This window comes from Phycodurus eques, chromosome 9 (genome assembly GCF_024500275.1).
Source record: "Phycodurus eques isolate BA_2022a chromosome 9, UOR_Pequ_1.1, whole genome shotgun sequence".
NCBI classification, from domain to species: domain Eukaryota; kingdom Metazoa; phylum Chordata; class Actinopteri; order Syngnathiformes; family Syngnathidae; genus Phycodurus; species Phycodurus eques.
Window position 1 is genome coordinate 9,074,511 of NC_084533.1, and position 20,703 is coordinate 9,095,213.

At 40.9% G+C, this 20,703-nt stretch overlaps 1 protein-coding gene across 2 annotated transcripts; it reads left to right on the forward strand.

Moving 5' to 3' along the window:
• The first annotated feature begins 1,710 nt into the window (after nt 1-1,710).
• sfxn5b (sideroflexin 5b) lies at nt 1,711-20,077 on the forward strand. Of its 2 annotated transcripts, XM_061685893.1 has the most exons (14): nt 1,711-1,812; nt 5,498-5,566; nt 7,106-7,183; nt 7,298-7,324; nt 7,409-7,463; nt 7,551-7,576; nt 7,727-7,780; nt 8,757-8,813; nt 8,892-8,957; nt 12,603-12,693; nt 12,842-12,957; nt 13,097-13,182; nt 19,503-19,620; nt 19,793-20,077. In XM_061685893.1, the coding sequence occupies exons 1-14, from the start codon at nt 1,756-1,758 to the stop codon at nt 19,868-19,870; spliced, it is 978 nt and encodes a 325-aa protein (XP_061541877.1). In that variant the 5' UTR covers nt 1,711-1,755; the 3' UTR covers nt 19,871-20,077. The 2 variants fall into 2 exon arrangements, with proteins under 2 accessions (XP_061541877.1, XP_061541878.1); XM_061685894.1 differs by lacking the exons at nt 7,409-7,463; nt 7,551-7,576.
• The last annotated feature ends 626 nt before the right edge of the window (nt 20,078-20,703 follow it).

Here is a 20,703-nt window from a genome sequence, read left to right on the forward strand (position 1 = left end):
CCGATCGAATCAAGTGTGACTCTTGTAATCGTGTGAATCGACCACTAGAGGGAGCGCTCATTGCTGCATCCCCTACTGATCAATAACAGGGCGTGCAACCTCAAAGATGTTGTCCTCCCAACTCAATCGGGTCAAGTGCATCTCAATAAACGGAAAACTTAGAGACCCTGTAAAGCAATTTCCCTGTCTTTTTTTCTAAACACATTAAATATGTTGGAAGGTAAATGTTGAAAACGTGTAAAGACAACAATTTAGCACTGAACTGTTGAAATATAGCACAAAACTTTCACCTTCTCAGCTGTCCGTATTGTTTCTGGGTCGGGGCTAAAACGGGCACGCTGACGCAACCGGGGAACGGTACGAGTCGGCCCTCGCCACTATATAGTAAGTATCGAGAGCCTTCACTGGCATCTCGTTATTGATAATAACTTGGCCCATTTATACCACTACAGCATGTAGTCGGCCATTAAGCTTTTGCTTACAAACCCGAAAAAAACCAAAGATTTTCCCTGAAGTGTTATGTTATTTGGGATGCAGTGTCTCTGCCGTGTGCACCCACGTGCGGCGAACCTGACGGCTTCGTTGGGGCCTGTCCAGCTCCCCACCGTGCACGCGCCTTGGCAACAAAACTCGCCTTTTTTCTCCAGGTACTCCAGCTTCCACCCGCAATCCATAAACGTGCATGGTAGGTCGATTGAAGACTGAAAATTGGCAGTCGGTGCGAATGTGAGTGTGAGCGGCAATCCTAATCAGAACAAGCGCTGTCGGAGCAGCGTCGAACTGGAGGGACAAATGGGACAGCGGTCTACTTTAGCTGCAAGCTAAATAACAATAAGTTACAATAGCGAGCAAGCAAGCTGACATGCTGTACGCAATTACTGGTTTTGATAAAATGTGCATTATGTAAAAGGTGTGGTGTGTTGTTGTTATTTCTGGAATAATTGAAGTGCACTGGAGGTGCAGTGGCACAAACTGCTGCCTTCTGTACAAACGGTGCTGATCCGATTCCTGGCCAATGCCCCAATACCCAGCTATGGTCGCTCCCAAGCCTGGATCCCAAAAAAAAATGAGGAGGTTGGATCAGTAAAAATGGTGCCAAACAAATTACGTGAATGCCTCTCTGATGGGACCAACCCTGAGTCACAACGACACGAAATTACTGAAAGGATATTTGTTTCAGGTGCATTATTTTAGTTTCTCTTTTCTCTTCACACCAACTTTTTCTTTAGTTTTTTAGTTTTTCTTTAGTTTCTCTTTTCTCTTCACACCAACTTTTTCGAAATGATTTACTCATCATATATATATATATATATACACATATTGCTCATTATTTGTGTATGACCTGGTTGGAAAAGAAGTGTGAAAACAATCATTAATTTAATTTTGGTGCACCTGCCCGCAGCAGAACGTACCCGGGTAAATGATTCATATGTTTTTCTTTTATGAGCCAGAAATGTTTTATGATATTATTATACATCTCCGGGCTCTCCGTCAGATGTTGTCAGAGCAGCGCGATCGATCGCGGCAGTCACTTGGGAGGCGGAGTCACGCTCTGTTGCTAAGCTAGCGGCGGCGGACACGTGCGGACTACATTTCCCAGCAGGTTTTGCGTCCTAAAGCAAGCTTTTTTTTTTTTTTTTTTTTTTTTTTCTTTCTTTCTCCTCCCCTTCCACTACTTTCAACCAACGAAGAGGAGTTAGCTGTACTTGAAGACCGCGGGCTCCGGATTCATGAATACAAAATAACCGGGTTGTCATGGCGGAGGCTGCGGCTTGTCCTGCTTTCCAGCTCGGAGGGTCGCGCTACGACCAGGTAAGCCGTATCGTTATATTTCTTATCTGATTGTGACATTTGATTTCATCGTAATGGAGAAAGATGAGGAGGGGTCCTCTGGTGGGTACACAAGCACCTTCGTCCTGCTCACCCTCTGTTTTGCTCGGGATATGCTTCCCACTTTGCCGCTTCTACTTTTGATCGCTTTATTTTTTATTTTTTTCCAAATTGACAACTTTTTTTTTTTTTTTTTTTTTTTGGCAGAAACACGCAATTGAACGTCCGGACAATTAATAAGTGAATAATGGCCGATGGGGCAGATTCCCCTTGTAATGCACATTGAACCTTCTTTTGTCTTATTCATCATATGAAATGAAATGAATAAGTTTAGAACACAGTTCACTATTCACTAATTCTATCCTCGGCTATTTGCTGAGAGTCCCCTATTTACGAAATTTGTGCTCATTATGTAACGCCCAAAAGCTTTAGAAAAGTAGTCACTGGTGTCAAGGAGGTACATTCGTGTTACATTTGTTCTGTGAACACACTTGCGACCCAAAACACTCATATCATCTTTCCCCATTGAAATGAATGGAAATGCCATTAATCTGTTTTAACCTCACGTTGTGCTCATTCTTGTGTCTCCGCCTTGGCCACCAGGGGGCAGTTTAAAATAGACCTGCAAGTATAAACGACGAGAAGTTGCACAACTAAGTGACTAAATAAGCAGCAATTATATTAGTCTTGTTGCAGAGGATAAAGAATGTATTCCTGCGAGTCTTGTTATATGGTTTGTCTATGTGTGGCTGTACTGTTTGTGGTCAAATATCCGTTAGGCTGTTTATGACGTTTTGCATTAGGTGGTAGCATCAATCTAGTCGACTTTCCTCAAGCTATTTGATGTGGTTTGGCGACATACACATCAGGTGTTTGTTTTATGTTTTGTGAGTAAACTTCAACTGAGAGCGTCAATAAAGCGTCTTGTTTGAAAACATTTTCACTATCTGCCGAAATGCTCCTTGTTGTAAAGTGACAGGACGAGATGTTTACAGGCAGATCGATCCAGATCATGGGAATAAAAATTGATACATTGATAAAATGAATTACACCATTGATTTGCTGGCAACCAGTCCAGCTCACCCATGACCATAGTCAGACTAAGCAGTACAGAAAAATGGATAAATGTACTCATGTACTTCAAAGACAACAAGAATAATCGTAATGAATCACGTCGATATAGTTTTCTATTGTGTCCAAATCCTATTCACGTGATTTTCAACAGCAAAAAACACTTTTTTTGCAGTCAGATTTGCACTGTAACAACCACAAAGAAGATTTTCATCTTTGTCAAAACTTCGAATGAACACTCATGTAACGCAGATCACGTTAATGAAAACTCACCCCAAAAGAATCTGAAAAGTATTCCTGTAGACGTCATTGCCGCCGATCAAATAAGAAGTCCGTCGGTGTTGTTTTTCTCGTTTGCCAGTCACTTTCACATTTTGCAGTCAGATTTGCGCGGACACAATCACGAGTTCTTCGGCAATTCATCTTGATTTAATGGACAACAAACAGAGCTTCCAAAATTAGCAGTAACAGTTACTAATGCTTAAAATGCACAAGCGGATGCATAAGTCGTCAAGTGGCTCCTTTGGAACTGGTACCTGATTGGCTGTTTGTCATATGCCCACAAACCCAACACTGAGTACTGTAAAGTTCATACAAATAAAAAGACGCTGCTCATGGAATTACGTGTACATTCTGAGTTGAAATCGATCCCGCGGGCCGGACGAAATTGCTGCGCGGGTCACATTCGGCCCGCGGCCCGAGAGCTTGATGTGTCTGCCTTAGATTGATGAGCAGCTCTCCTCCATTGAATGAACCCCATTACTCAGTTTTTCATCGTCGCAAATTGGTCCAAGTGAAGTGACATTTGCATTGGTCAGCTTTATGAAAGTGACCGTCACGTTTTAAATTCTTGCTTTTTCGCTGATTCAGCAGCAGCCTGTGGTATTTATTTACCTTCTGCGCCACTGAGCAAAGTACAAAGAAGACACATCCTTTGTCTGGCCTTATTCGATCAACACAGGACAGTGCAGGTTGATTCAATATTCGTTGTGTCCTGAGCATGCATGAGGATGGATTATTATTATGGATAATGGATTGGTCAATTAACTGATTGTTAATAACTTTACTGCATGTGTTGAATTGATTCATCCTTTTGAAAAGTTATTGAGGCAAAATGGAGTGTGCTACTTGGCTGGCAACCAGCAGAGGCAGTGAGGCACACTCAACTAGTTTGCTGTCTAAAGAAGGGAGACAATGACATCTAGGGGAAGTTGAGTTACACCCATGCGTATCAATACAGCACTGGTATGGAAACAGGAGTTAAGAACATTTTGAGGGAAATATCCATCTATTTTCTATAGTGTTTGGGTTGCGGGAGAGCTGGACTTTGGGAAACAGGGTATACCTTGGACTCTCCGCCAACTGCAGAGCACATGTAGAGAAACAATCACACTCATTTACACCTAGGACAATTTAATGTCTTCAATGAACCTAACGTGCATTTTTTTGGAATGTGGGAGGAAGCCAGGCAAGTATGGGGAAAACATGCAATCATCTCCACTCCACACAGGAAGTCGGAGCCGAGCTTTGAACCTGAAACTCTCAACTCTGAGCCAGACTTGCTAATCATTAGGTAACCGTACTGCAAGAAATTCTATTGCATTTCTCACGAATGTAAACATTTAAAAAAGTTTAGACACTTCTTCTTCAGGCAAGACCTCACTTATCTTCCATGCACTTGTGTAATGTGATCATGCACGATGTACTTTGTACGTGTGACTATATGCAAACTACTACAAAGACACTTGCCTCACCATTCCACAAAATTGAAATTGGTTGAAATTGTTTTTGTGTAATCCTGCTCAAATGACAATGACAAACTAATATAACACTTTTTTGTGTTTTTTTTTTTTACATTTGTATTTCTGTGTACGCATCAGACACATTTTTACTTTGTCACATGTCGCTGCTAAAAATGAGGCCAGTCCTTGAATCAGCGCTAAATCTCGCCTCGGTTTGTGTGCGCAGTGTGTTGCTCTATGTCTGTGCAAGCCTTGTTGTGTTGTCCCCAGAGAGCTGAAACTCATGCATAATTAAAGCCGGCTCCTCGCATGGAGCCCGTCTCCTCCAGCAACAACATGGGAGGGCGAGACTAGTGAAGGCATCATAGAGTGTTTTATTACACTTGAGTAGCAGCCGTGAAGGTCGTTGACAGTCATTTGCAGGAATGATCATTAAAATGGTGTCAAATAAGGTTTGTTCCGCCCTATTTGTAGTGATGATCTTCCACGACGTCTAATTGAAGCTGCCTTGTTTTCGTCCATCTGGTTTGCCAAACGGGCTCTGGGCGTTATTATTGTGCCTGTTCAGGCTGCTGGCACTCACGCTTTGCAGTTGGCAAGAGCTGACGGGGGACAGTGAAGGCAACACACAAAAAAAGGGGGGAAAAAAAGAAGGATGCTTGACCCTCAGCTCCAGCTACCTTTTAAAAAGGCTCCCCCTCTGCATGCAAATGCTGAGCATAAGACGCATATTTTTTTCCCAGAAATGTTTGGTGGAATTCTGAATTCAAATGTCGTACAGACTTTAGAGGCTTTTGATGAACTATTTTATCAAGTGTTGCTACTGGATGAGTTGAAATGTGTCTCTGTTCCAGGGTTCCTTTCTCGGCCGGCTGAGACATTTCGTTGACATCATCGACCCAAGCACACTCTTTGTATCTGAGGTAAAGTTACGTTTGTGTATTTAAAATATAAACTCCCCCTATAAAATCTACATGCCCACAGTTTTTTTTCTTGAACTCCATCCGTCCATCCATTTTCTGAGCCGCTTCTCCTCACTAGGAGTCGCGGGCGTGCTGGAGCCTACCCCAGCTGTCATCCGGCATGAGGCGGGGTACACCCCGAACTGGTTGCCAGCCAATCGCAGGGCACATAGAAACAAACAACCATTCGCACTCACAGTCACGCCTATGGGCAATTTAGAGTCTCCAATAATGCATGTTTTTGGGATGTGGGAGGAAACCGGAGTGCCCGGAGAAAACCCACGCAGGCACGGGGAGAACATGCAAACTCCACACAGGCGGGGGCGGGGATTGAACCCCGGTCCTCAGAACTGTGAGGCTGACGCTCTAACCAGTCGTCCACCGTGCCGTCTTTCTTGAACTCATAAAAGCAATATTAGTCTCTTAAGAATGTAATGTAATAAAATAAAATTCCATCCATCCACATTTTACAAAAGTGAAGAACAATAAATAAATAATATTGTTCAAAAATAGCGTGGAAAACATATTTTTAACAACTACTCATGCTTACATGTTTAAAGTAGGGCTGCAACAAACAATTATTTTAATAATCGATTAATCGGATTAAAAAAACTTTGCAAAATATCCCTCCTTTTTTTAAAAAACAGGAGATTATTTCAATTTGACAGTGCAAAAAATGCACAAACATAAATTCATTACGATTCAGTTAGCAGTTTGGTCTGTCACGTCCGAAAATAAGCAAAAATGTTGATAATTGCTTTTCAAAGTAAAATATGATGTTTGCAAATGTCTTATTTGGGGGAAACAGATAATAAGTCTGCTTTATTACTATAATAAATATAATTATTATTAGTTTGTCTTCTCTTTAGGAACGCTGCTGTAATAGTCAGAATTTTCACACACACGCACACGCACAGTCACGATGTCTCTATATTAATAATCTGGATGTGCTATGTGTGTGTATGCATGGGTTTGTGTGTTCATGTGGGCGTGTTTTGTGTTTGTATATGGGGGTGGGAGTGGTAGGTCTTGTGTTTCTTGCCATTTTAATTGTCTATTTTTTTTTTCTGTAAAGCACTTATTGTTGGATTCTGATGTAGGAAAAGTGCTATATAAATAAATTTGATATGATTTAATTCATTTGTTTGTATGACGACATTATCCTGCAGTTCGGTCGGCAAAATTAATCATGATGCAAAAAGTTTTTTACATTCTATTTAATTATGTTATCACTAAAAAATTTTTAATGAAGTACAATATTGTTGAGTTTTAGAGTCCTTGGCTTTCTTATAACTCTACCTGCGGAAGTATACTAAATTTTTCTAAAGACTACCTTTATCGGTAATTTTATGTATTTATTTTTTGTCAGACTGAATCTAGAACATCTACTTTTTTCTTACGTGGGATAAAGTGAAGCGAAACCCTCCCAAATAAATCAATGTAAGATATTTTTGCACATTTTACCAAAGCACCATCTCTTTGTCATTTTATTGAATGTAGAAACAACTTAAAGAGAGCATCAGTCTCCTGGATGACTTTAAACATGGAACACTCCCACCAGGAATCTCCAATCTTCAGGTGAGTCTTCATCAGGTGGAAGTGACACAGGATTAGCTTTTTAATAGAAATATACACACTTGTTCCTGCTTAATTTAAGATGTACATATGCTTCCATTTCCCTGCTTCATGAAGCTGTGGAAAGCCCAAAAGATCAAACAGGTGAGTCCTAAGTGGTAAGGTCCCTCAAGGATTATTGGGCCAATTACATGTTGATGATGTCATCCTGTCATGGTGTCATCTCAGGCCATCATTCATCCCGACACAGGCGACAAGATCTTCATGCCGTTCCGAATGTCAGGTACGAGAAAATGAAGATCTTTCCAGAAGTCGTTCATGTTCTTTTCCTTCTGTTTGCTCAGTGTTGTTTATTTTCTGGCCTGCGCAGGTTACGTACCATTCGGAACGCCCATTGTAAGTCATGTGTTGTTATTTCTTTCATCACGGGCTTCAGCTAACCACTGATGTCATTCTCATGCTCATTTTTTGGACGAGAGAAGATACATTTTGGACTTAACTTTGTTCCAAAATAAGCTCGTCTTCTCTGACTTTCATCTGCTGTAGGTCATCGGCCTTCTTCTGCCGAATCAGACTGTGGTGTCCACCATTATTTGGCAGGTAAACAAACGTGCATATCCTTAACATTGCATTCATGTTTCAAGTTTCCATCTCGTCCTTTTAAATCTTCCTCTTTCTATTTCTTACTATTTATTACGACCCTATTGAAATTGCTTTGGTTTGTCATCGTTATTATTCATACACCTAAAAACAATAGCCATTCTGAGGGCTTTCCAATACACAAAAAAACCCCACAGAATTCTGCAGCATTGTTTATTATTGCTTTGCGAAGCAGTGAACTGTACAGCCAACAAAGAAACACAGTCGTCACACATCTGCGCGGGTCCAAGAGTACACAAAAAAAATAAAATAAAAAATAAAATAAAAAGCTGGTGGTTGATGAGAATGCCGGTTAGCCTTGGTAGCTGGATCAACGCCACTTTAAAAGTTTCCTACCGGCGGGACCTTGGGACTGGCAAGGAGGAATGAGGTCAGTGGCGCGAAGGGAAACTCCATCTTCATTGCCAAAATGTGTTGTCTAATAATGCATGGCAAATGCTAACGAGAACTTCATTTATCATAGAAGTCGTTTGATACAACATTACGACACTCGTGACACGGCAGTCATTTTATACAGCTGTATGGATGCTACAAACCTGGAAATATGTCTATCCTCAATTATAATAAAAGCACACGTGAAATAGAAACCGTGTAAGAGAGAAATGCATAGTTTTTTTTAAGCCTGTCTACGATGTCCCACCTTACAACATGCCATGGTATGAAACACAAGATGAGACCGGCCGGTTTGTTGAAGAAAAACATGCACAGGTGACAGGACTCTCACAAATTACAACAACCAGAATTTGTGTAATGGTGAGCTGTATTTTAAATCATTTGTTTTTATTTCTTGATACGCCTGTCCGTCAAAATATCACATCTTGTGAAATCGGTCCGTGTCTATCTATCTCGCGGTCTGTCTGACTGTCGGTCCCTCCGTCCGTCCGACATTTGGTCACAAGTCCTTCCTTTCCTCCAGTGGCTGAATCAGAGTCACAATGCTTGTGTCAACTACGCCAACCGCAATGCCTCAAAGGTAAACAACACAATTCTGGATTTGCACTCATGATACGTTTCAAAATGAAATCCATGTATTTGTTGTTATCCTTTTCAGCCAACACCAACATCCAGATTCCTGCAAGGTTATTTTGGAGCTGTGACCAGTGCTGTGTCGATTGCTGTGAGTCTCTGTTGTAGCATTTAAACCATCATCCACACTATTTAAAGACTACTTGAAATGCTGTTTGTTATTTGCAAATTCACCTGTGCGCATTTTTCTCTGGAACCTATCACCAGTTATTCGCTGAAAAAACTCATCTATTTGAGGTTTTTGTGCTTTTTCTGAAACATCATAAGATGCCACAAGATGCTACCAAAGCCCTACCTAAATAGGAATTGGTGTCAAAGAAGTATTGAAGTGACGTCACGACAAAGACAAGCTTTGTGTGTCCGTGAGGGGCTAAGTTTAGCCTGAGTTGTTAGTGCATGTTTTTTTCTTTATCTATCTATCTGTTCAAATCAATCATTTGATCAATCAATCAGTAAATAATATACATGCGCATGTCCAGTGCATTTTTCGTTTCTCAAATCAAATAATCTGTAAACCATTAATTTTTAAGGGTAATAATGTAAAATGCGCGGCAATGCGGACAACTGGTTAGCACGTCTGCCTCACAGTTCTGAGGACCTGGGTTCAAATCCGGCCTCGCCTCTATGGAGTTTGAATGCTCTCCCCGTGCCTGCGTGGGTTTTCTCCGGGTACTCCGCTTTCGTCCCACATCCCAAAAACATTCTTTGTAGGTTGATTGATGACTGAATCGCCCATAGGTTTGACTGTGAGTGTGAATGGTTGTTTATACTGTATGTGCCCTGCGACTGGCTGGCGATCAGCCCTATCCCAGAGTCAGCTGGAATAGGCCCCCTACCCTAGTGAGGAAAAGCAGTACGGAAAATGGATGGATGGATGTTGTAAAATGATTTTGAAATGGTATTAAATTGTTTTTGGGATCATTCACTGAACAGAAATATCAACGCAACACTTTTGTTTTTGCTCCCATTTTTCGTGAGCTGGACTCCACGATCTAAAACTTTTTCTATATACACAAATATTGGTCACAAATCTGTCTAAATCTGTGTTAGTGAGCATTTCTCCTTTGTCGAGATAATCCATCCCACCTCACAGGTGTGGCATATCAAGATGCTGATTAGACAGCTTGATTATTGCACAGGTGTGCCAGAGGCTGGCCACAATTAAAAGGCCACTCTGAAATGTGCAATTTTATCACACAGCACAATGCCCCAGATGTCCAAGTTCTGAGGGAGTGTGGAATTGGCATGCCGACTGCAGGAATGTCCAACAGAGCTGTTGTCTGTGAATTGAATTGTCATTTCTCTACCATAAGCCGTCTCCAAAAGCGTTTCAGACAATTTGGCAGTACATCCAACCGGCCTCACAACCGCAGACCACGTGTACTCACGCCAGCCCAGGACTTCCACATCCAACATGTTCACCTCCAAGATTGTCTGAGACCAGCCACCCTGCAGCTGCTGCAACAATCGGTTTGCATAACGAAATAATTTCTGCACGAACTGTCAGAAACCGTCTCAGGGAAGCTCATCTGCATGCTCGTCGTCCTGATCGGGGTCTCGGCGTGACTGCAGTTCGTCGTCGTAACCGACTTGATTGGGCGATTGCTCACATTCGATGGCGTCTGGCACGTCGGAGAGGTGTTCTCTTCACGGATGAATCCCGGTTTTCACTGTTCAGGGCATACGGCAGAAAGCATCTGTGGCGTCATGTGGGTGAGCGGTTTGCTGATGTCAACGTTGTGGATCGGGTGGCCCATGGTTGTGGTGGGGTTATGGTATGGGCAGGCGTATGTTATGGGCAACGAACACAGCTGCATTTTACCGTATTGATGGCATTTTGAATGCACAGAAATACCGTAGCGAGATCCTGAGGCCCATTGTTGTGCCGTTCATCCACGACCATCACCTCATGTTGCAACGTGATAATGCACGGCCCCATGTTGCAAGGATCAGTACACAATTCCTGCAAGCTGAAAACATCCCAGTTCTTGCATGGCCAGCATACTCCCCAGACATGTCACCCATCGAGTGTGTTTGGGTTGCTCTGGATCGGCGTATACGAGAGCGTGTTCCAGTTCCTGCCAATATCCAGCATCTTCGCACAGCCGTTGAAGAGGAGTGGACCAACATTCCGCAGGCCACAATCAACAACCTGATCAACTCTATGCGAAGGAGATGTGTTGCACTGCGTGAGGCAAATGGTGGTCACGCCAGTTACTGACTGGTTTTCTCACCCCCAGACACCCACAATAAAGCAAAACTGCACATTTCAGAGTGGCATTTTATTGTGGCCAACCTAATGCACACCTGTGCAATAATCACGCTGTCTAATCAGCATCTTCATATGCCACACCTGCGAGGTGGGATGGATTATCTCGACAAAGGAGAAATGCTCACTAACACAGATTTAGACAGATTTGTGAACAATATTTGAGGGAAATGGCCTTTTGTGTATGTAGAAAAGGGTTTAGATCTTTGAGTCCAGCTCACAAAAAATGGGACCAAAAACACAGTGTTGCATTGATGTTTTTGTTCAGTGTAGTTCAGAGATGCCAAGTGTTCCGATTTCTCCGTATTTTGTTACGGGCCATATGTTCCACTGTTGCGGATGAGTAAAAAAATGTTCCGGAGAGGAAAATTTGCATGCTAAATTCACTTTAGGTATTGTTAAAATCATGTTTGAATTTAGGTAATCATACATGTGTAATTTAAGTGAATTTAATACTTAATAGTAAAAATGGCCTTGTTGGAGTCTTTCAGGGTGTGTGTGTTTGTTTTGGCTGTGACACCTTTTTTTTGACAAAATCAAAATGTTCAGAATGTTCCTGAAAAGGTAATGATAGGGGGTGGGATCTCCGATTCTATATTTTTTGGTTTAAAATATGGTATTAAAGTAGTGTTTGCAATTAAATTTTAAAAAAATCATAATTTTTTGTCATATATGTAAAACTGTCTGTATATGCTGACTGTAGACTATTATCAAACTTGGCATGGTGTGACAGGAACAGTCTATCAGAGACTGTAGAAACAGAATGTGTTACTGGAGAGATGTCAATCACTTGTTTGAACACATACACGGGCGCATGTGGTGTGTGTAACACACCAGCCTCTCATTTTGTACACACAGCAGGCTCGCACAGACTTTTTTTATTTGGCTGACAAAAGTCAAAAAGAAAGAATTGGACAGATATAAGACAAAACAAGCGTAAACATATGTAACATACAATTCATGTTAGGGAGGGGTGCGGCTTTAGTCGGAGACGTGAGGGCAGAGGGGCGGAGAGCTGAAGTGAGGCTACATTCAAATCTTGCTAGCAGTTTGAAAAATGCGTACTCTACCTTGAAGGAATTATTCGTAATTTCCGCCCTGACGCAAATAGCGAAAATCTTTTGTAATTGTCTATAGATGCCACAAGATGGCGGCAAAGCACTTTTCCCCCCTGTTAGACAAGCCTATGGTCTGAATAAATGTCTCCCATCAGTTCAATATAGGTGCTTGACACCATGGTGTCACCAGATTGTCCCAAAACAATATTTTTATGTGAGACATGCCCTTGGTCTCAGCACAAAAGCAGCAAATAAGCTCGTGTTTCAGCAAATAACGGAGAATATGTTCCCTCCCCCAAAAATACCAGTGAATAGGCAAATTTGCAAATTGCAACTATTCAGGCTAGATATAGTATGTATGCAATGTTGAGTGTCATGTGTATTCAAAGTATTTTTTAATGTGTGGTAGGTGGGACTGAATGTGCTTCTTCAGAAGGCCAATAAACTGAGTCCTGCCACCAGAATCCTAATACAGAGATTCGTCCCTTTTCCAGCAGTTGGTACGTTCTTAAAGTATCAGAATTAGCGTAAGTCACAGTCACAGTTGTCTTTTTCTCTGTGCAGTCGGTTACCCCTAAATTTGACCCCTTTATTCGTTTGCATTATAGGCTACGTGATTTAATGTCATTTTCCAAATTTTCTGCTCAGCAAGTGCAAACATTTGCAACGTGGTCCTGATGAGACACAACGAGCTGTCCGAAGGGATTGACGTGCTCGACGCCAATGGGAATGTGGTGGGCTCCTCCAAAATTGCTGCTACGCATGTAAGTGCCAATTTCGAAGGTGGCCGATGAACTGAATTATTTCCCGCTCACGTCACTCAGCTGCCATCTGGCTCTCCTGACTGAGGGAATTAAATGTGCGTATGAAATGAAGCGTGTGCACAATGCTGTCGTCCCGCAGGCCATCGCAGAGACGGCGTTCACACGTGTGGTCCTCCCCATGCCCATCTTTGTGCTGCCCCCCATCATCATGTCCTATCTAGAGAGGTTGGTACACATACACAGAGGTCGGTATAGAGTAGCCAAATAACTTCTGATTTTTATTTCTTTTTTTAATTAGAGCACAGCAAATAAAATAATAATCACTAAATAATATGAATGAGAAAATATCACTATCACAAGAAAATATCACAATATCACTTAATCGAAAACATAATAAATACAATCTTTATAAAATAACAAACGATACATTAAATCTTTATAACATGACAAATTAAGGCAAAATCGGCACCAGGAAATGGTCTTATACAGTGGATATAAAAGGTCTACACACCTGTGTTCAAATGCCAGTATTTTTATGATGTAAAATAAATTAGACCAAGATGAATCATTACATTTTTCCACCATTATTTTGACCTAGAATTTGTCATACTCATTTGATTTTTTTTTTTTGTTTTTGAGAGGAGAGAGCAAAATAAATAATGTGATTGCACAAGGCCGCACAACCATTCCATCTATTGTGAACCGCTTATCTTCACTACGGTCGCGCGTGTGCTGACGCCTATCTCAGCTGACTTCGGGCGGGAGGCAGGGCACACCCTGAACTGGTCCCCAGCCAATTGCAGGGCACAAATAGACAAACAGCCATTCGCACTCACATTCACACCTACAGACGATGCACACCCTCTAATATATAAACTAATTTACATTAAATGCAAATAATCATAGTACTTGAAAAACAGAAGAATAATTGAATAAATTGCAGATAAAACATTTTAAAATTGATATTTAAACAAAATTATATTCATACTATCATTTGAACATTTTATAGTAATAATAATTATAATAATAGCAAAGAAAAATAATCCATAATCCCAACATTTTGAAAAAGTCACGAAATTGTATACAAATGTACTATTGAAAATGTGTTTTATTAAAGAAAAAGTTAAAGAAAATGCCTTGTGTGGCAATGGTATTAAAAATACAAATGAATTTCCACACTTTATCACCATTATTGATGAATGTCAAAATGATATGGCCTCTTCCTTGACTAATGCTTAGACCCTCTACTAAATTTGGTCCAAATCAGTTACACATTTGTGTAATCCTGCAAAGATACATGTATCCATGAAAATAACATAACATGTCAATCCCAACATGCCAGAATTTAACAAGGCGCTCAGTGGGAGCAGCAGCCTGAGGCCAACTAAGAAATGTTCAAACTTGAAAATCAAATAACTGATTAACATTAACATCTGAAATAGCAGCATCTACTGTATGACAGCTGTGCACACAAGATACATGAGTGGATGTTAATATTTGTAATATTAATTTATTTTTACAATAGCAGTGGTTCTCAAACTTTTAAAACCAAGTACCCCTAAAAAAAAAAATGAAATTGACCAAATGTGGACAAGGAGGTTTCCGCCCAACAGTGACAATATCACTGTTACAACCATAAAGAAACCGGGAATTTATATGTGTGAGTGTGTGTGTGTGTGGGGGGGGGGGGGGGGGGGGACAGGCAGGCACCGAGACGTGGGGCAATCAGTATACCTGCATCTGCTCGTCGCCTCTCACCGTGGGCAACTCCAGAGTGAAAAGAGTCCAACCCCTCTCTCAACCTTCCACACCAGCTCAGGCTGTTTCCCTGGCAGAGAGGTGACGTTTCACATCCCGAGAGCCGATTTCTGTAGTCGGGGGTCGGAGCGCCAAGGTCCCCGATTTTGGCCGCCGCCCAGCCCACACTGCACCCATCTACCTTGGCCCCTCCCACAGGTAGTGAGCCCATGGAAAGGGCGTTGTCTTTTCGGGCTGTGCCCAGCTGGGCCTTATGGGTGCAGGCCCGGCCACCAGATGTTCACCATCGTGCCCCATATCCCGGCCCTGTCTCCAGAGAGGGGCCCCGGTGACCCGCGTCCGGGCGAGGGAAAATGAGGTCCATCTGTAGTTTAATAGATTAACTCAATGTAATCTTTTATTGTCACAAAAACCAATGACAGTTTGTAATAAAAATAAAACAAATAACCATACAGGTAATGTTTACCTTTCACTGTAGCACTAAGGTCTGTTTTAAATACCCCATTTCCGCAAATAGGGGACCTTTATTTAGTCAACTGCAAATGGGGAGGGTTGGCTGCAATCATTATTGCATTACATTTTTGGTCAACCTGAAGATTTAAACAAAACTACGCTGAAAAAAAATATTATGGAGAGTGGTAAATATAATACATGTAAATCATCTAAAATTTAAGTTATTATTTGAGGTAAAGTAGGTACATTTTACCTACACTACCTATTTGACAACAGTAAAAAGTGTTACCAAGAAAATTTTTGTAAAATCGACCTAAAGCCATTGGTAGTACAATATGCATCACGTGACGCGTGCATGCTGCATGAATTGGCTGACGTGTCATCAGCACAAAAAGGGTGTCGCCCATCGGTGACACTTGATCACTCTGATTGGTTGTTAGCTAGCGAATCAGCACAAAAGCAAAAAAAACGACAAAGAAAAATGTAAAACAAGCTTAGCTAAACGTTGATCATTACTTTCATTTGTTCCTGCTTGTATTATGAGTGTGTCAGGTAAGGTTAGCAGGCAATATGTGAATTTCATTTCATAAAACCATGTTTGTGGATTGCATGGAAAACAATGATTTCTTGGTTATGCCCACTATACAGTGGAAGATATGGTGTATGTGTAGACATTGCACTGATTGGCCAGTCAAGTCTTCCTATTTCACTGATGCCAGTCTGCCTACTTTGGAAGCATCAAGTCTTTCAAAGCAAGTGCAATGCCAACTGAATAAATAAATGAATGAAGAACACCAATATTGAGGAATCCAAAGTATACTAGCCCTCCCTCAGCACAGACCCTGTGGTTGAAAAGTAATCACAAATGTGTGGTAAACTTTATGCAGGTTTTGTAATCCAAAAATGTTTATGATTGCCTGTAGATGCCACAAGATGGCAGTGAAGCACTACATAATAGTTCCTTGGCACCAAAATGCCACCACATGGCACCAATGCAATAGTTTTATATTAGAGAGCGAGAGATTTTCACCAAATGCTGGCAGATAGGTTTAAAAAAAATCAGTGAATTGGTGAATCCACAAGTAAACTGTAAAGTACTATTATAGAGAAATGCAGAGAGAAGAAGAAATGAGGCCGACTGGGCAGAACTAATACGTCTATCTGAACATAAACACATCTACTGGAATGCTAATCATCGCTAAAGACGCTGTCTCCACATAACATAATCTGTAATACTGTACAGCGTACTTATTTTCAACATGTTATAAGACACCACTCTTGAAGTGATCTTAGAGACCTCGCAGCAGAGTTCAAATGGGTTCAGCATTTAAAATCTTTTCGGGGACTGTAAAGTCCTTTCGGTGTTTTGTTTCTAAATGCATGTTGGAGGATTAGTGCTGTAAACGTGCAAAGACCGAGAACAATTTAGTTCTGAATTGTTGCGATATAGCATTAAACTCTTATTCATGTTTTCAGTCGTCCAGATTTGTCCAGGTCTGTCGACCTCAGAGCCCTACTGGGTTTATATCGCATTAGCATTTCATTCATATATTCAGGACCTAAACTGTTGAGTGATTTAGCAGAACTTTAAAATATATTCTAAAGCTGACTGGAAGCCAGTGTAACGACCTTAGAATTGGAGTAATATGCTCTGACCTCTTTGTTCTGGTCAGAACCCGAGCTGCAGCATTCTGAATGAGCTGCAGCTGTTTAATGCTCTTTTTAGGGAGTCCAGTCAGAAGACCATTACAATAGTCAAGTCTACTTGAGATAAAAGCATGGATGAGAGGCTTAATGTCAGCTACTTTAAGAGCTTTAGGAAACTCGCCGGACTGAAGTGAGCAATTGATTATTTGCTGCAAATCAGCTAGCACAACTTCGCAATAGCTTTGAAAAAGTCGGATGGTATTGAGTCAAGACACCTCGTTGATAATTTCCGCTGCTGAACTGTTTTCTCTACAGTTTTTTGATCAACTGTATCAAATTCTGACATGGTAATAGAGTTTTTCCTGGGTGGCTTCAGATGTAATATAATTTTATCATTTTGCTGATTTGTGTTAATATTTAACCTGATGGATTGTATTTTTTCACGAAAATAACAAGGAAATTTGGAGTTTAGTGTTTCTCCACTTACTTTTCTGCTTTGCTACACTTTGATTTAGAGGTCTTTATCATCATTGTACTCCCCCACGGTGTTCTAGGTCACCTCAAGATTGTTGTCTTAGTTTTATTTGGAGCGACAGCATTCATAACATTTGAGATTTTCCAGGATAAATTATCCAAACGTTCATCAAGTGTCTCAGCATTCACAGTTTGTGGCACAGCCATGGTTTCCATAAACTTAGTGGCAGTACTCTCATTTATGTACCTTTTCTGAAGAGACATAGAGGTTGTCTGAACTTTTGGAAGACTCTGTAATTCAAAGAACACAAAAATGGTCAGAAATAGCCATATGTCAATTGATAGAATTTCAACATCCTTTGAGATGACCAGGTCTAAGATGTGACCTTGAGTGTGGGTTGGACTCTTAATATGTTGAGAGAGGTCGAATGTGTCGAGTATAGCAGAGAGTTTTTTTTCCATTTCATTGCCCACATGAATGTTAAAGTCTCCCGTTATGACAAAATAGTTGTAGTCAGTACAAATAACTGACAGCAGTTCTGAAAAGTCCTCCATAAATGTTCTATTGAATCTTGGAGGCCTATAAATTATTAAAACAATAACCTTTGGGTCACCTTTAACTAAAAAACAGAAATATTCAAAAGAGCTCAAATCAACCGGTATAATTTCTTTACACTGAAATATTGACTTAAAAATAACAGCAATGCCACTGCCTTTTTAAAAAAAATATTTCCCCCAAATTTCTTTTGGGAGGAACTAGAACTTATTAATGGCATTCCTATTCATTTCATTGGGAAAGATGATTTCAGATATATGTTTTGAATTATGAGCATTGTTATAATTGATTAAATTCCTATCTCAAGGCACAACTGTATAATATTCATCCTCTGCAAAAAAAAAAATGGTTACTATTATAGCAGCTTACTGAGTCACAATAGTTTTGAATGCTTATTTTTGCCTCGATAGGAGTATCATACTGCCCCCTGGTGGCCAAATTGCACAGACCAGAAGGAGCTGCAATGAAGTCCTCATGATGTACAAATTGTTTACATCCATCCATCCATTTTCTTTACCGCTTATACTCATTAGGGTCGCGGGCTGCTGGAGCCTAACCCAACCCAGCTACCTTCAGGCGAAAGGCGGGGTACACCCTGAACTGGTCGCCAACCAATCACAGGGCACATTGAAACATACAACCATTCGCACTCACATTCACACCTACGGGCAATTTAGAGTCCCCAATCAACCTACCACGCGTGTTTTGGAATGTGGGGGGAAACCGGAGTTCCCGGAGAAAACCCACGCAGCCACGGGGAGAACATGCAAACTCCACACAGGCGGGGCTGGGATTTGAATCCCGGTCCCCAGAACTGTGAGGCAGATGTGCTAACCAGTCGCCCACCGTGCCGGCAAGTTGTTTACATTCTATTTTATGATATTATAACTATATATTTTTATAAAGTAAATTATTAAGGACTGTTATTTTCTGTATCAAAAACACTGCAAGAAATGTATTGTTTTTTTGGGGGGGTGGAACGGATTAATAGCATTTCCACCCATTTCAATGGGAAAAGGTGATTTAAGATCCGAGTGTTTTTGGGTGACAAGTCTAGTCACAGAATATATTGAACTCGTGTCTCAAGACACCACTGTACAGGTAGTAGAAGCAATGCAGCCAAGACAGATGGTAGAAAATGAGAATAGACTTGGGAATAAATTAATACAATTTCATGGAACATATATTAGAATTTAATACGTGTGAAGTGTAGGTCAGCGCTTCTGATAGTGTTTAGGCCATCAGAAAAGACCTCCACTGCTTAAATGTCAATAGCATCTGTGAACTGAGATATTTATAAAATAGGACCTTTTTTTTCACATTGGAAAATGTTGTTTAATTGTCTTTGTGTCAATTATACATAATGTCACAGATTTTAATATTACGCTGACTTGGATTAAATATATATGGTTCTTCATAAAGCCCTGCAGTGAGCTGTGTTAATGAATAATGGAACATTGTGAATAATTGCACCTTGAGGTGGTTTCACATAAGAAGATGAAGCTGAGTACTCTGCAGGTTTTTTCCCCCCTCGTAGATCCCAAAATAACTGCGGGCTTCTGAGGGATCGATGTGCGCACGCAGCCTCACTCATGGTCGTTTTCTATTTAAAAAAAAAACAAAAAACAAAAAAAAAGTGTCTGTCTGTATGTTGCAGGCTGCGCTTCCTGCAGAAGAACCGCAGGCTGATGCTGCCCATCCACAGCGTTGTGTGTCTGCTTACGTTCGGCCTGTCGTTGCCTGTGGCCATCAGCCTCTTCCCGCAGATGTCACAGGTACATTACGAGCACATTAATGATTCAAGCTTGCAGGGCTTAAACTTCCAAGTCAAATGCACAACACCTGTCAAGAGCCCTGTCAGTCCAGATGATGCCTCTCATCACCCCCACCACCCTGCTTCTAATTTGAATCTCACCTTCAAATCTCTCTCTTTCTCCTTCCTCACAGATTGAGGTGTCTCGCCTGGAGCCTGAGATCGCCATGGCAACAGATTGCAAGGTGGTGACCTACAACAAGGGTTTATGATGGATGACATGACGGTTCAAGAGGAAATAAGGACAAGCTATGTGGAACATTAACATAGAATCGTATCACATTTAAAATGCATTTTATTGAAATATCTATTGTAAGTAGGCCACAAAAAAAGTCTGGAAGGCACATTAATAGTTGAAACATGCAATAATAGTGTTTGCCACAAGAGAGCAGTGAAAATACATAAACATGTATTGATGAAAATTTTTTTACAATTACGTTTCGTTATATGTATATTTTTAAATTGAATTAACATTTTAAAGTGTTTTAATATATATTAAATCAATATAAATTATGCAATTATATATACATATATATATATATATATATATAATATTTCATAGAATTACCATATATAGTATGTGCAAGCAAAGCAGCTCTGTTCCTAACATAACATTCATTCATTCATCCATTTTCCGTGCCACTTCTCCTCACTCGGGTCACGGGCGTGCTGGAGCCTATCCCAGCTGTCTTCAGTCAGGAGGCGGGGTACACCCTGAACTGGTTGCCATCTAATCGCAGGGGACATATAAACAAACAACCATTCGCACTCATGGGCAATTTAGATTCTTCAATTAACCTTTCTGGGATGTGGGAGGAAACCCGAGTACCTGGAGAAAACCCACGCAGGCATGGGGAGAACATGCAAACTCCACACAGGCGGGGCCAGATTTTTTAACCTAGGTCCTCAGAACTGTGAGGCAAATGTACTAACCAGTCCGGGTACTCCGCTTTCCTCCCAAATCACAAAAACATGCATGGTAGATTAATTGAAGAATCTAAATTTCCCGTAGGTGTGAATGTGAGTGTGAATGCTTGTTTACTTA